Source organism: Chiloscyllium plagiosum, unplaced genomic scaffold (genome assembly GCF_037043375.1).
Source record: "Chiloscyllium plagiosum isolate Xiang-an unplaced genomic scaffold, Cpla_swu_hap1 HiC_scaffold_25, whole genome shotgun sequence".
Lineage (NCBI taxonomy): Eukaryota > Metazoa > Chordata > Chondrichthyes > Orectolobiformes > Hemiscylliidae > Chiloscyllium > Chiloscyllium plagiosum.
The window spans coordinates 55,360,385-55,375,500 of record NW_028270163.1 but is presented as its reverse complement, the minus strand read 5'-3'; the positions used below and the strand labels follow the sequence as shown (position 1 = coordinate 55,375,500).

At 39.8% G+C, this 15,116-nt stretch overlaps 1 protein-coding gene across 1 annotated transcript in view; it reads right to left on the bottom strand.

Annotated features, from left to right (window-relative positions):
- The window catches only part of LOC122562358 (sodium/iodide cotransporter-like), a 131,662-nt gene that overhangs the window by 29,143 nt on the left and 87,403 nt on the right, over window positions 1-15,116 (bottom strand). The window contains 2 exon segments of the mRNA XM_088000808.1: window positions 2,553-2,674; window positions 8,795-8,880. Of these exon segments, the coding sequence (XP_087856934.1) occupies window positions 2,553-2,674; window positions 8,795-8,880 (208 nt within the window).

Sequence of the window (15,116 nt, the reverse complement as noted above, 5' to 3'; positions counted from 1 at the left end):
TGAGCATGAGATCTCTGATTTGGGCTGTTAACCTGGGACAATCAAGAAGTCCTGGCTGCCACATATAAACAGTCTCAGTGACTGGCATTGAGACCATATATTGTGCTCATGTAAATAAAGGGTGACAGGGTGAAAGGACACTGGCCTCTGTGCAGTTATTTCAGATTATGAAAGAAAATAATCCTAACTTTTAGAGCCATTGAATTGGCTGTCTGGTGTCAGTTGCCTCACTGGATCCACTCTGTGGACAAATCTACAAAATCATTTTCAGAAAGTGTCAAATTTCTGCACCTAATAATAGACAATAGGAAATTTCAATCGCACAACTGCCACAATTCTACTAATCACATTGTAACTTTTGAGAAACACACCTATTCAAAATAAATAAACTATTATGAATGAGCAGTCTACACAAAACATTTGTTCAGTAATTTTCAGAAAGTCAGTATAAATTTCAATATAAATTACTGCTATGCAATTAACTATGATCATATCTTATTCAAAATTAACGTAACCTTTTAAACTGTATTGCAGTGTATCCATGATGTGAGGGATAGTATTACAGGGTCATTATGGTGAGAAAGGCAGCATTACACGAAATTCTGGGTAAGGGACACTGTTATAAAGTAATAATGGTACAAGGGTCAATACTACAGTTTGGATATGAAATTTAACAGATAAGAATGAAATGACTTTTTAAATTCTTTCATGGGATGTGGGTGTTATTGCAAGGGCAGCACTTTGTCAGCAGAGGTAAAAGCATATTAGTTTAAAAACGATGAAGGTACAGAGTCAGCTGTCGCAATACTTATTCTTGCAGATGCCAGGAGATCGTGAAAATTATGAGAAAACTTTGTGGGGTTCTTGGGCTTTATTAATGAGGGCCTAAAGCAAGTAGGTTATGCTAAACCTTTATAAAATACTGGAAAGGCCTTAGCTGAAGTATTGTGTTCAATTCTGAGCACCACACTTTCAAAAGGATGCCAAGGTCTGAGAGACGATGCAGAAGAAATTAACTAGTAGAAATATGATGGACCAGCTATGTAGAAAGACTAGAAAAGCAATTATCTTTACAACAGAGAAAATTAAGTAGAAATTTATTAGAGGTTCAAAATCATAACCAGTAAAGTTAAATGTGGTGTAATGGAATTAATATCATAGAATGTATAATGATGATATCAGCGCCATGTGGTTATATTACAGAATTAGAAGGGAGTAGAACCTCTCCCATGAACTTGAGAGAATGTGTGAATAAATAATTTTTGTGGAAGTAATACGAGGGTAAGAAGTAGAACTTTGAGGAACTGAATACAGTTAGAATCCTTTAATATGATAAAAGCAGTTCGTTAAGTTCATTCATGGGATGTGAGTTTCCCTGGCCATTTTACTGCCAAACTAATTACTCATGTAAAGACGGTGGTGAGCTGCCTTCTTGAAATGCCATAGTCTATGTGGTGTATGTACATCCAAAGTGCTGATACAAGTTCCAAGATTTTGAAATAGCAACTCTGAAGGAATGCCAATATATTTTCAAGTCAGAATGGTGAGTGGCTTGAAGAAGAACTTGCAGATACTGGTGTTCCCTTTTTCCTTCTAGATGAAAGTAGTCTAAGGCACCTTAGTGAATTTCTGCATTGTATCTTATGGATGGTATACACTGTTGCTGCTGTGCACTGGTGCTGGAGATTGCAAATGTTTCTCAATGTTGTGCCAGTTAAATGGGCTGCTTTATTCTGAATGATGTCATTCTTAAGTGTTTGATACTAGGGATAGTGTCTCAGAATATCAGATCAATTTGAATAGCTCAACAAGACGAAATTACAGCCATTCGCAAATAAATTACAGGGCCCTGGAGAAATATTACTGAAAGTTAAAATATCAACTTGTGGCAAAGCTCAGGTAGAAGGGAAGCAAAAACATGGAATGTCATTCAGAATCACATATTTCTATCAAACAGGAATGTATATTTAAAACTGAAATGAATTTAAATGGTTGACGAGTTTGACAAGGTAGACCAAGTGATTTCCAAATGAATTCCCAAATTCGTTTATAGTTTTGGGAAATTAAAGATAAGAATATCATGTCACCCTTGGTGATAATACAAAATGAATTAACTTGTCTCCAGCAGGAAATGTGACATACCCTGTCTTGGATAAAGCCAAAAATGAAATAGAATGTATACTCAGAGAAAGAGTAATGTTACTAGTTACTATGAAAACAAGACGGTATAGTTACAGTACCAGAACCTAATGGTTCGATAAGAATCTGCATTGATCTAACTTCACTAAACAAGACAGTGGGTTGTGAGATTTACCCAATGGCATCAGTGGATCAAGGTCGGGCAAAAACTAACTAACAGTATCCTAATAGCCAAATTGGATTCTAACAATGGATTTTGGCAATTATTTCTGAATGAAAACTTCAGAAAGCTGACCATGCTTTATTTTAAGAGGTCTTTGTTCCCAAACTTGCTTTGAAATTACATCTCTGAGCAGACACAATGTGAACTACCTAAAGAAAAACAACATAGAAACAGCAAGTAGAAAAACAACCCAGGAGTTTTGAAACCAGAGTCTTTTTCCTACTCGAAAGCTGTACCCAAGGTTTCCAGATTAGTTTTATAAAATCTTCAACGCAGACTGCAGCCAAAGCACTGATGCCAGAAGAAATTGTGCTGTTGACAAGAAAAAAAGTAAGAATGAGTTCCTATTTCATCAATTTTTCATTTCATATTAAATTTAAGCAGCTTGTTTTTATTACTTTGTGAATATAGATATTACTTATAATTTCATTAAAGTCCTTCGGGAATTTCAGAATTGCAAAGAAAATCTGTAGAATGTCACAGCTTCAATTGACACATTTGTGAAACTTCATATTCTTCAAAATGAACAAAGGGCGATGTTGAAAATTATTATGGGGAACTCATTTCCAATAGGCAGCATACACAGTTACTGCCTTGACTACGGAGGTGACAAAAAATAAGACACAGGAATGAACATAGGCTATTCAGTCCATTAAGTCTGCCCTGCCATTCAGTGAGATCATGACTGATCTGATGATCCTCAACTTTCCTGCCTTTTCCCTATTTCCTTTACTGATTAAAAATCCCTATCTCAGCTTTGAATGTATTTAATGGTGAAGCCTCAACAGCCCCTGTATTAAAAAATTCTATAAATTCACTATCTTCTAAGTGAAAAAAATTCCTTCTGATCTCTGTCTTAAATACGCAACCCCTTATTTTGAGATTATGTTCTTTGGTCCTTATTGTTCCCACAAAAAGAAACAACCTTTCTGTCAAGTACCCTACAAATCTTATATGTTTCAATAAGGTCGCCTATTGTCTTATAAATTCTAATCAGTCCAGGCAAAACCTGCTTAATCTTGCCACATAAGATGTTGCTTCATACCTGGTATCAGCCTCATGAATCTTCTCTGGAGTCCCTCCAATGCCAGCATATCTTTCCTTAGATAGGAAGCCCAAAACTGTTCACAGTATTCCAGCTGTGCTTTGTAAACTTTTTAGCAAACTTCCCTATTTTTATACTTAATTTCCTTTGAAATAAAGGCCAGCATTCCATTTATCTTCCCTATTACCTACTGAACTTGGATGCTAATATTCTGTGATTCACAGAAGCTTCCCCAATCCCCCTCTGCTGTTGCTTTCTGTAGTCTTTCTTCATTCAAATAATATTCAGCTCCTTTATTCTTCCTGTCAATATCTCACATTTTACTGCATTATATTCTTTCTGCCATGTTTTGAGCATTTGCTTATTTTGAAATTGATTGAGCATTTGAGTGTCCCAAGGTGGAGAAGCAATACTACAATCAACATTTAACTCAAACAACCACAGTGCAATTTGGGGACCAACTTATAATTTTCTGCTGGTGTGCAGATCCCTCTGAGGTAGGAACTGGCAATTTTTTTAATGGCGCTTAGGAACTAAGACATACATTTTGAATCTGTCTTCACAACAGAAGATGATGCAAAGAAACATACTGGAAATTGGAGAATCTAAGAAGATGAAGGACATTCCTTAAAAAAAATTAGAAAAATTTGATGTGACAGTGCTGACAATGCCCCCGATGTAGACCTAATGGCCTACATAGTTAGGTTTTAAAAGAGATGCATAAGGAGACATCAAATGTATCGATATTGATCTTCCAGAATTTTTAAATTTCTAGAATGATCCTTGTGGATTGAAAAGTATACAAAATTAACTGCTGATAAAGGAGGGAAAACTAGTCAGTAACCAGCAAAATGCTTGCATCTCTTTATTAAGGATATGGCAACAGTACACATGAACAATTACAATATAATTATGGAAGTCAGTATGGTTTTATGAAAGGGAAGTAGTGTTCGCCAATTCATTAGAACTTTTTAAAAGATGTAGCCAGCAGGGTAAATAATGAGGACTCGGTGTATGTGATACATTTAAATTTTTAGAAGACATTTGATTGGGAGCCACACGGGGTTGATATATAAGACTACGTTTCATGAGTTCAGGTGTAATATGTATATTGCCATGGATGAACAATTGGTTAATAGTTAGAATACGGAGAATAAAAAGATCAGGTTCGGGAGGGTAGCTTATATCCCACAATCATCAATACTTGGGTCACAGATTTTAGAATTAGCATCAATGAATGAGATGACTTAGCATAATTTATCCAGACAACATGAACCTAGTTTGAAAGGTATGCTGTGATGTGCAGCAAAAAGACAGTATAAAAACTGGTTGAGTCAGTACAAGAAAGTGATAGGTAAGGAATAATGTGGCAAAGTGAGAAATTAGGAAAAATACAAAAGCAGAACATTTTATTGAATTCAACAAAACAGTGAATTTTAGTGTTCAAAGGGATTTGAGGTTCTTTGTATATGAATCAGCAAGTTAACAAGTAGATGCAGAAATCAATTAGGTGCGCAAATGTAGGTATAAGATATAAGAATATGAATCTTATTGCATTTAACAGGTTTGACATAGTTTTGGTCATCTAACCCAAGGATAAAATTACTCTAGATAAGCCACAATAAAGATTCACTGATTTCTGAAAGAAGATGACTATTCTTTGCGGAGATAAGTTGAGTTAAATGGGGCTATTTTCTGTAACGTTCAGGAGAATGAGAGGTGATACCTTTGAAATGTATAAAATTCATTGAATTCACAAGATAGAGGCTGAGAGACAGTCTTTCTTAGTTAGAGTGTCTTGAATTAATGGTCCTAGTCACAGTATAAGGGTCGATCTCTCTGTATATCAATTTGCCCCAGGACTTTTCAATTTACTGTGTAGTTTGCTCTTGAATTGGATCTTCCAAAATGCATCACCTCGCATTTGCCCGGATTGAACTCCATCTGCCATTTCTCTACCCAACTCTCCAATCTATCTATATTATGCTGTATTCTCTGACAGTCCCTTCACTATCTGCAACTCCACCAATCTTAGATAGAGTTCAAAACATTTACAACCACTTCTGTGAAGAAATTTCTCTTCGTCTCAGCCATAAACAATTCTTCCATTCTGAAGAATTACAAAAGACTCAAAATAATAAGAGGATACCAGACCTGTTGAGTATTTTCAGCACATTTTTCTATTGCATATTTCTATGTCCACAGTATTTTGCATTTATCAGAATGATCTTGAGACAATGTCCCCATGTTCTCGGTTTCCCTAGCCAGACGAAATGTGTCTGCCCTGTCAAGCCCCTTTGGAATTTTGTATGTTTTAATGAGGTTAATTCTTACTTTTCCAAAATCCAGAGATGATTGGTGCAGTTTACTCAGCCTCGTTCCCTGAAGATGGCAACACAAGTCAATAGAGTGGTCAAGAAGGCATACGGCATGCTTCCCTTCATCGGACCGGGTATTAAGTACAAGAGTTGGCAGGTCATGTTACAGTTGTATAAGACTTTGGTTCGGCTACATTTGGAATACTGTATACAGTTCTGGTCGCCACATTACCAAAAGGATGCGAATGCTTTAGAGAGGGTGCAGAGGAGGTTCACTTGGTTGTTGCCTGGTATGGAGGGTGCTAGCTATGAAGACAGATTGAGTAGATTAGGATTATTTTCATTAGAAAGGAGGTTGAGGGGAGTCCTAATTGAGGTCTACAAAATCATAAGAGGTATAGACAGGTTGGAAAGCAAGAAGCTTTTTCCCAGACTGGGGGACTCAATTACTAGGGATCATGAGTTCAAAGTAAGAGAGGAAAAGCTTAGGGGAGATATGCGTGGAAAGTTCTTTATGCAGAGGGTGGAGGGTGCCTGGAACGCGTTGTCAGCGGAGGTGGTAGAGACAGTCACGATAGCGTCATTTAAGATGTGTCTAGACAGATACATAAATGGGCAGGGAGCAAAGGGATACAAATCCTTAGAAAATAGGTGACAGGTTTATTTAGAGGATCGGCGCAGACTTGGAGGGCCAAGGACCTATTCCTCTGATGTAATTTTCTTTGTTCTATCCCAAAAATTTGCGAATGTTCCATGATGGACTATATTTAAGGCTCAGATAAACTTTTGGTCTCTCATGAGGGGAGTGGGCTGGCAAGTGGAGTTGAAGGCAAGAAGCCAAAGATTAGTCATGTTCATACTGAATGAGAGAGGAAGCTTAAAGTGTCTAATGGTCTACTCTTCCTGGTATTTCTTATGATCTTAGAACAAGTATTCTCGCTGAAAGAACAAAGGGGAATGAGAGAAAGACAATTCTTGAACTGATAACCATGAAATCATACATGTTTCAACACCTTGCTATTGTGTTGGACAGTAAAACATTTTTTTTTAAAAATGGGATTAATATTTGAAAAGAGGAATATAAAAGGATCTGTAGGGAATCATAGCAACACTACAAGCACAGGAGTTGATGGCATTTTGCTGTGCTGTAATTTATAGCACTTTACAATAGGTCTCACGTAATCAGCCTAAGCTCAGCAAATGTTTTGGAAACGTTGGTGACTAACAGCTAACTAGAAATTCCACCGTTACACCAGCACCAACCCTACCTGTTCCTCCACTACATCGATGACTGTATAGGTGTCACCTCATGTTTCCACAAAGAAGTTGAACAGTTCATCAACTTTACCAACATCTTCCACCACGACCTCAAATTCACCTGGACCATCTCGGAAACTTCCCTCTTCCTGGACCTCTCCATCACCGTCTCTGGTGACCGACTAACCATAGACATATATTACAAGCCTACCGACTCCCACAGCTACCTAGACTACACCTCCCCCACCCTACCTCCTGTAAAAACATTATCCCTTATTCCCAATTCTTCCGTCTCCGCTGCATCTGTTCCCAAATGACCAATTCCACCTCAGAAAATCCCAGATGGCCTCTTTCTTCCACAATCACAACTTCCCTTCCCACATGGTTGACAATGCCCTCCAGCACATCTCCCCCACTTCACACACCACTGCCCTTGAACCCCATCCCTCCCAACCCAACAAAGTCAGAACCCCACCTTGTCCTCACCTTCCACCCCACCAACCTCTGCATACAACGCATCATCCTCTGCCACTTCCTCCACCTCCATACAGACCCCACCACCAGAGATATATTTCCCTCCCCACCCCTATCAATGTTCCGAAAAGACCATTCCCTCCGCGACTCCCTCCTCAGGTCCACAACCCCCACCAGCCCACGCCCCACTCCCGGCACCTTTCCCTGCCACCACAGGAAGTGCAAAACCTGCACCCACACCACTCCCCTCACCTCCATCCAAGGCCCAAAGGATTCTTCCACATCTGTCAGACCTGTATGTCTACCAATGTCATCTACTGCATCAGTTGCACCCAGTGTGGTCTCCTCCACATCGGGGAGTCAGGATGCCTTCTTGTGGATCATTTCAGAGAACATTACTGGGACACCCGCACCTACCAACCCAACACCCCATGGTTGAACACTTCAACTCCTCCTCCCACTCTGTCAAGGAAATGCAGATCCTGGGCCTCCTCCACTGCCAAACCATTACCACCCGACGCCTGGAGGAGGAACGCCACATATTCCGCCTTGGGACCCTGCAACCACATGGGATAAATGTGGGTTTCAACAGCTTCCTCATTTCCCCTCTCCCCACATTATCCCAGTCCTCCAACTCGGCACCACCCTACGGACGTGTCCATTACTCCCCCCTGACCTATCACCTTCTCGCTCACCTTCATTCACCTATCGCTTTCTCAGCTACCTTGACCCAAACCCTACCCTCTTCCATTTATCATTCAGCCCCGACTCACAAGCCTCATTCCTGATGAAAGGCTTATACCCAAAACTTCGATTCTCCTGCTTCTCGGATGCTGCCTGACCTGCTGTGCCTTTTTCAGCACCACACTCTTGAGTCTGATCTCCAGCATCTGCAGTCTTCACTGTCTCCAACTAGAAATATATGGCCTATGAGAAGTGCCACAACTGCTGAATCTATTGGGCTCTCAGTTTTGTATAATTTGGTCTATGCTAGCTAGTTTTGATGTGTGAAATCCTATTACTGATTGGCTTTGACTGGCATTGATTAAACCACTATAATTTTCTCCAGCTAGAGGTGGCAACTCAATAGCGCATAGCATAGGTTTCAGATATTATGATAGACTCTCTAATAAAGTTCTTCAAGAGCTGATAGCAAGAATTTATTTTGTATTGTTTATTCCTAATTGAAACAATGTGAGGCTGCAGAATGGTTAATTGGTTTTATGTCTTCTGAAAAGTTTCTGGACTTCTCTCTGCTCCTTATATATTCAGTGTCAACATCTATCAAATATTCAAACTATTGTTAACCTATTGCTGTAGTTGTGTGAAATTACATACCTTAAGGTGCCACTGTATGCACTGGCAACAAATAGTCCAGGAAGTCCAGACATCTGATCGAACAATTCCATGAGTATTGGTGTCAGCTTCCAAAAAATAAATTAGAAAAAGAAATGAACTCTTTTTGAAGTAACTTATTATCTTTGTTAGAATGATCCCATGTACCAGCACTGAATCAGTGGCAACAACCTTTCCTCTGAATCAAATTTCTCTTTCAGAGCCAGGAGGACATAATAGGTTACATTTAGTGCAGGACTGAGAGAGTACTTGAAACCAATCCCTGTCTGTGCACACAGTTGGACATAAAATATCCCATAGAGTGGAAAGTTGTTATGGTAGACAAATCAATGCATAAATCATCAACATCATAATAGATTGGGCATGAAATTGTGATCTGTAGCACCTCTGGAGACACTGCTGCTTTGATAAGCTGGAAGCTATCTAAGTGGGGTGTGCTGGACCTCTAGCCACTTCTGGTCTGTGGTCCATATTGTCAATGTATCTCACATGGATGAAGTGCATTTGCAGGAAACCTTTGAATTGGTGCTGCCTCACTATCACTAAGTGCTACCAAAGAATGAGTTCAACTGTAAGAGAGGACTGACACTGATGTTATTTAAAGACTAAGCTTATAAATTTCAGGTCAGGTAATTCAGAATATCACCTGCTATTTCAAACCCACTGGGCATTATCTGGAGTGCTTTTGGAGATATTGTGGTTTGGCAGGAAGTGTTGCATTTTCAGAGGGGTGACAGATGATTTAGTGTCCTGTCCACACAAAGGTTGCAAGACATATGGGCCCGACAGTTACAGTGTTTCTGAGTTAGTAGCACAATGGGGAAATGGAATACAGGCTGTAAAATGGTAAAGTTGTTTTGATGTCTACTGAAAAGTTGGAAGTGGATTCCTCTCGGCTCCTTGACAATTACAAGCCCAACCAATACACTCTGCATTGCAAAGTGCATTTTCAACATCTATCACCCTGACCACCTATGTGTGGTCATTAAACCTCCTGCAGCACTGTTGTCAGATCCAAATTCATGGAACTAATGTCCCTGATCAACTGCCCTTGATCTCTTCCAAGAGTATTCCCTAAGAACTTGGTGGCCACTCTGCCAAACCATAACATTTCTTCTGTGCACCTATGTAAGACATTCGGGAATGTACCCATAAAGCTGGGAACCCTCTGTCAACGCTAGTGATCTATTTTCCCTCTGTCAGAATTTCAGAAACAGCTTTTCATAGTCTGTCCTTAAACTCAGAAGAGTATTCTATCATTAAGATGAACAGGCTGGCTGCAATGTGTCCTATCAGTGCATGTAACCCTACACCTGCTGAATGTTTAGGCAGCCAGTGTGAGTTCCACTTGGAAGTTCCACTCAGGAGGAAACAGCATTAGATGTGTGTTTTGCCTGTGATAAATTACAAATTATGACAACTACGTAAATAGCAGAACAAAACAGTTCTAGCTACTTCTCTTTTATTTCATGGAATGTGGATATTGCTGGCCAGGCTAGTATTTACTGCCATTCAAGAAGTGGCTAGATATAGCACTAGGGACGAATGGGATCAAAGATTTTGGGGAGAAACCACGATTAGGCTATTGGGTTGGATGATCGGCCATGCTTGTGATGAATGGTGGAGCAGGGCCGTATGTCCTGTTCCTATCTTCTATGTTTCTATGTTTTCTAATTATCCTTATGAAGATGGTAGCCAAAATCTATTCATTGATTGCATTGTTGTTTCTGAAATCTCACAGTTCACAAATAGACTACAGTACTTCTTAAAAATAAAAGTTACGCTTCATATGTTGTCAGTATTGCTGATAACCATCATTTGTTACTCAACCCTAACTGCCATTGCAGAGATGGTGATGAACTGCCTTTTTCAACTACTGCAGCCCTTGGTATGTAGGGCATCATGCTGTAACTCCCATTCCGAGATATGATAGTAGAAAGAACACAGAACAGGAATACACAACAGAAGTGTACAGAAAAGCCACACACAGACCAGATCCTGAATTATAACAGCAACCACCCAAACATACATAAGAGAAACTGCATTAGGACCCTGTTCAAAAGGGCTACAACACACTGCATCATGCCCGAACAGTGAAGAGAGGAAGCATAACACCTCTACAAAGTCTTTAACAAGAATGGGCATTCCCGCAACTTCATCTGCAGATGCCTGGCAGACAAACAATGTGACAAGGACATGCCTTGATCCAACACACTAACCATTCTACCTTATATAAAAAACATCTCAGAACTGACAGCCAGACTTCTCTGACCACTTGGATTCATGACAGCATATAAACCAACAGCCATGCTCAAACAACAATTCACCAGAACAAAAGACCCAATACCTATCATGTGCAGGACAAACATGGTGTATAAGATTCTACGCAGAGACTGCACAAAACACTTTCTAGAACAAATAGGCAGACAGCTAGCTATCCGCATTCATAAACATCAACTATCCACTAAACACCACGACCAGCTGTCCTTGTAGCTAGTACACAGATGACAAGGACCACAAATTTGACTCGGACAACATAACAATAATAGGACAAGCCAAACAGAAGACACCCAGAGAATTTCTAGAAGTATTCACGGACTCCATCAATAAACATATTGACCTAGACCCAATATACCAACCATTGCAACGGACAACTGGAATTGGCAACCAGAAGCATCGGGAATGAAACCAAATAAATCCCAACTGTAACTACAGCAGCGCTTCACAGGGGGCTCCACAGCACTAAGGATGTCACCTAAAAAGGGGACGAAATATCCAGTGTGTTTGACCCAGCAAAAGTAAAGGAACAGTGATATAATTCCAAGTCCAGATAATCTATACTCTTGAGGGAAACTTGAAGCTATTATCTGCTGTCTTGTCCTTCTACTCAGCTCTTTACAATTTATATAAATGATTTGGATGAACAGACCAGATGTGTGGTTGCTAAATTTGCTGATGACCAAGATCATGTGAATTTTGTATCTGAGCTTCAGAAAGTTCCACGTCTCAAGCAAATATCTAATTAAATATGAACTGTTAGAATTATTTGAAGATTTCACACATCCCTTTAAGGATGGAACACTACAGAATTCCTGCCAGTCTGTCTCACTATGTCACCCTGAACAAAGGGGAACATCAAAACTCAATATAAGACCCACATGAATAGACATCATCAACCTTCCATTGCATTTCTCTAGTTTTGTCATCCAAGAAGACTGTATGAATCTCAGGGTGTTAATCAAGAAAACAGGATGAATGAACTCAACTAAACACAACACTTGATTGGATAAAGAATTTTAATTTGTGGTAGTTATGTGAAAGAACTATTTTCATATCTACTTTTCAGCTCAACACCAAGTTAAGCATTCCATCGGGAAGACAGTACACCAGTTACCCAATACCTATAGTCATTCAATCATCTAAGGTACTGAACAGTAATCATTTGAAAACAGGATATTCTAACAGAGAGGAGGAGTCCCCAACCTATTTCAACTTTTCAGTTCATATGAGAATTAAATCGCCTGGAAATTTTATGAGAAATCTCATAGATTGCCACGAGTCTTTTGTTTTACAGACTCCCTGCTGTCAACTTTAAAGCGTCAAAATTATCTAAGAAGCTGCAGGTCTGCCATAAATGATACAAAGATAATTGATAGATAAGACAGTAGTGCCTGAAAGGGTTAACTGACATCACAAGATAAGCTCTGTCTGTCAGGAATTAAAGGACTATTTCCTGGAGAAGTTAACTTATATCCTGTGTATATTCACTGGAATATGTGAAGTGTTTCAGTTGTAGTTCTTAGTCTTTGCAGCATGTAGCTAAACTAGTAGCAATGTGTGCTTAACGTTAAATTGAGCCTGACAACCTCACAAGGTACTATGTAACTAGCTATTGAGAAATATGTAATACTGTTCATCAAGATTGAGCTTATCTTCTGCTGAAGTGTTTGTGTGGGCATTCTTCCTCACATGTAATCAGTAACTTGGAATAATACCAGCAAAAAGGAATGGTGACAGTGAATCTATCCAAAGCATTTTGGATGGTTCCAACACAAAACCAACACATACAAATTTGTGAAAGTATAATTCCTACATCTGTAACTAATTTTTGTGTGAGAGACATTGAGTCAATACTGTATTATTTTCCAGATACAGGGGCTGTGAATAAATAACCTTAATTTTTAAATTCACAGATGTTTGCTGACAGAAATACTTAATTAGCTCCCACACTCAATAGGTGAAAGAAACACAACTTTCTCGTTGAAAAACACACTGATCATGTGCAGTAACAGAACACAAATTCTGTCCATGACAATGGCACTAGCAATATCGAAGGCCGACCTCAGAAGAAGTGATGCATTCTGATATCCACCAGTACAGGAGTCAAATGTACTGTCAATAGTTACAAAATCTTTGGTGGGGTTTTAGGCTTGATTAGAATGGCCAAGATGAGTCTAATGTCATATGTGCTCAGGAGCAGTTGTGGAATCATCAGCTCCATGGCAGTCCCAAACTTGAAATAGCCTTAGCCATACCTAGCTGCACAGAGAGGCACAGTCTCAGTGGTCATTTACGAAGTGGGCATTGTTGTACGGCAAGGGGAAAAAGTGGCAAATTACCTTAGTTCCTTGAGAAACAGTGTGATCTCTTTTGGCCAAAAAATGGAAAGATTCATACATGTTATGAGCACTACAATGTCACAGTTATATTGCACAACATTATATTAGATTCCCTACAGTGTGGAAACAGGCCCTTCAAACCAATAAGTCCACACCGATCCTCTGAAGAGTAACCCACCCAGACTCATTTCCCTACATTTACCCCTAACTAATACACTTAACACTACAGGCAATTTAGCACGGCCAATTCATCTGACCTACACATCTTTTAGATTGTGGGAGGAAACCCAAGCAGACACAGGGCGAATGTGCAAACTCCACGCAGATAGTCACCCAAGGCAGGAATTGAACCTCGGTCCCTGGCGCTTTGAGACAGCAGTGCTAATCACTGGGCCACTGTGCCAATTGAGGGAGGAACTCAAGAAAATTACAATTACCTTCATTGAAAGTTTGGCTAACCTGATGCAAAGATGTATGCAGTAATCCACTGAATGGACATAGCAGACTAGCACAGCAGAATATTGGTAACATTTACTGCTTTTTTGGTGTGATAATAAATAGATGTACAGACAGAAACTGTTTTCTGCTATTAGTCAGTATAAATACACAGGTAGAGCATAGGAGGAGGGGTTGAGAGAGGTTAAGATATTGGAGATGGCACAACCCTTGAAAAAGCCCAATTTTCCAATGTTGCCCCTAGGCTCCTTTGGTAGAGAAGAAAGTGATGCATGAAGATCAACAACTCTCCACCAGTTTCCATCTCCTAACGTCAAGCAAATTTATGGCTAATAGGAGAGCTCTCCCTGGATCCCATGTGATATAACCTTACTAACCAGTCTACCATTGCAACCTATTAGAGGCCTCCAGCTATCTTCTTGGTAACCTCTTAAAAAAACTCAATCAAGTTCGAGAGACATGACTTTCCACACACAAAGCTATGCTGACTACCTTAATCAGTCTTTGCCTTTCCAAATGCATGTCAATCCTATCTCTCAGAATCCCCTCCAACAACTTACCACCCATCACGTCCAGCTCACTAGTCCGCATCATTAGTAAGTTTAGGGATGATACCAAACTTGATAGTATAAAGAAGAGTGAAGAAGGTTATTCAAGAGTACACTAAGATCTTGATCAACTTGGTCAGTGGACTGAGGAATGACTGATGGAGTTTAGAAAAATGCGAAATGTTGCAGAACTTACACGTTTAATGGTAGGGCCCTGGGGAGTGTTGTAGAACAGAGACCTAGGGAAGCAGGTACAGTGTTCCTTGGTGTGACAAGTAGACAGAGTGGTAAATAAGGCATTTGGCATGCCTGCCTTCATCAGTCACAGCACTGAGTACAGGAATTTGGATGTCATGTTATGGCTGTACAAGACATTGCCCTTCCTAGTTGTGTGTGAAAAGGTGGTGAGGAAGTGCTTTCTTAAAAGCTGAGGTCCAATTGCTGCAAGCAGATCCACAAGGCCATTAGGAAGGGGGTTACAGGATTTGACCCAGAACATTGCAAGAACAGTGATGTATTTCCAAGTCAGGATGGTAAGTAGCTTGAAGAGGAACTTTCAGGTGGTAGCATTCCCACCTTCCTTCTCCCATTGTCCTTCTCGATGGTGATGATCATAAAAGGTGTTATCGGGGAGCTTGCTGAATTTCTGCAGTCTGTCTTGTAGATGATACACGTTGCTGC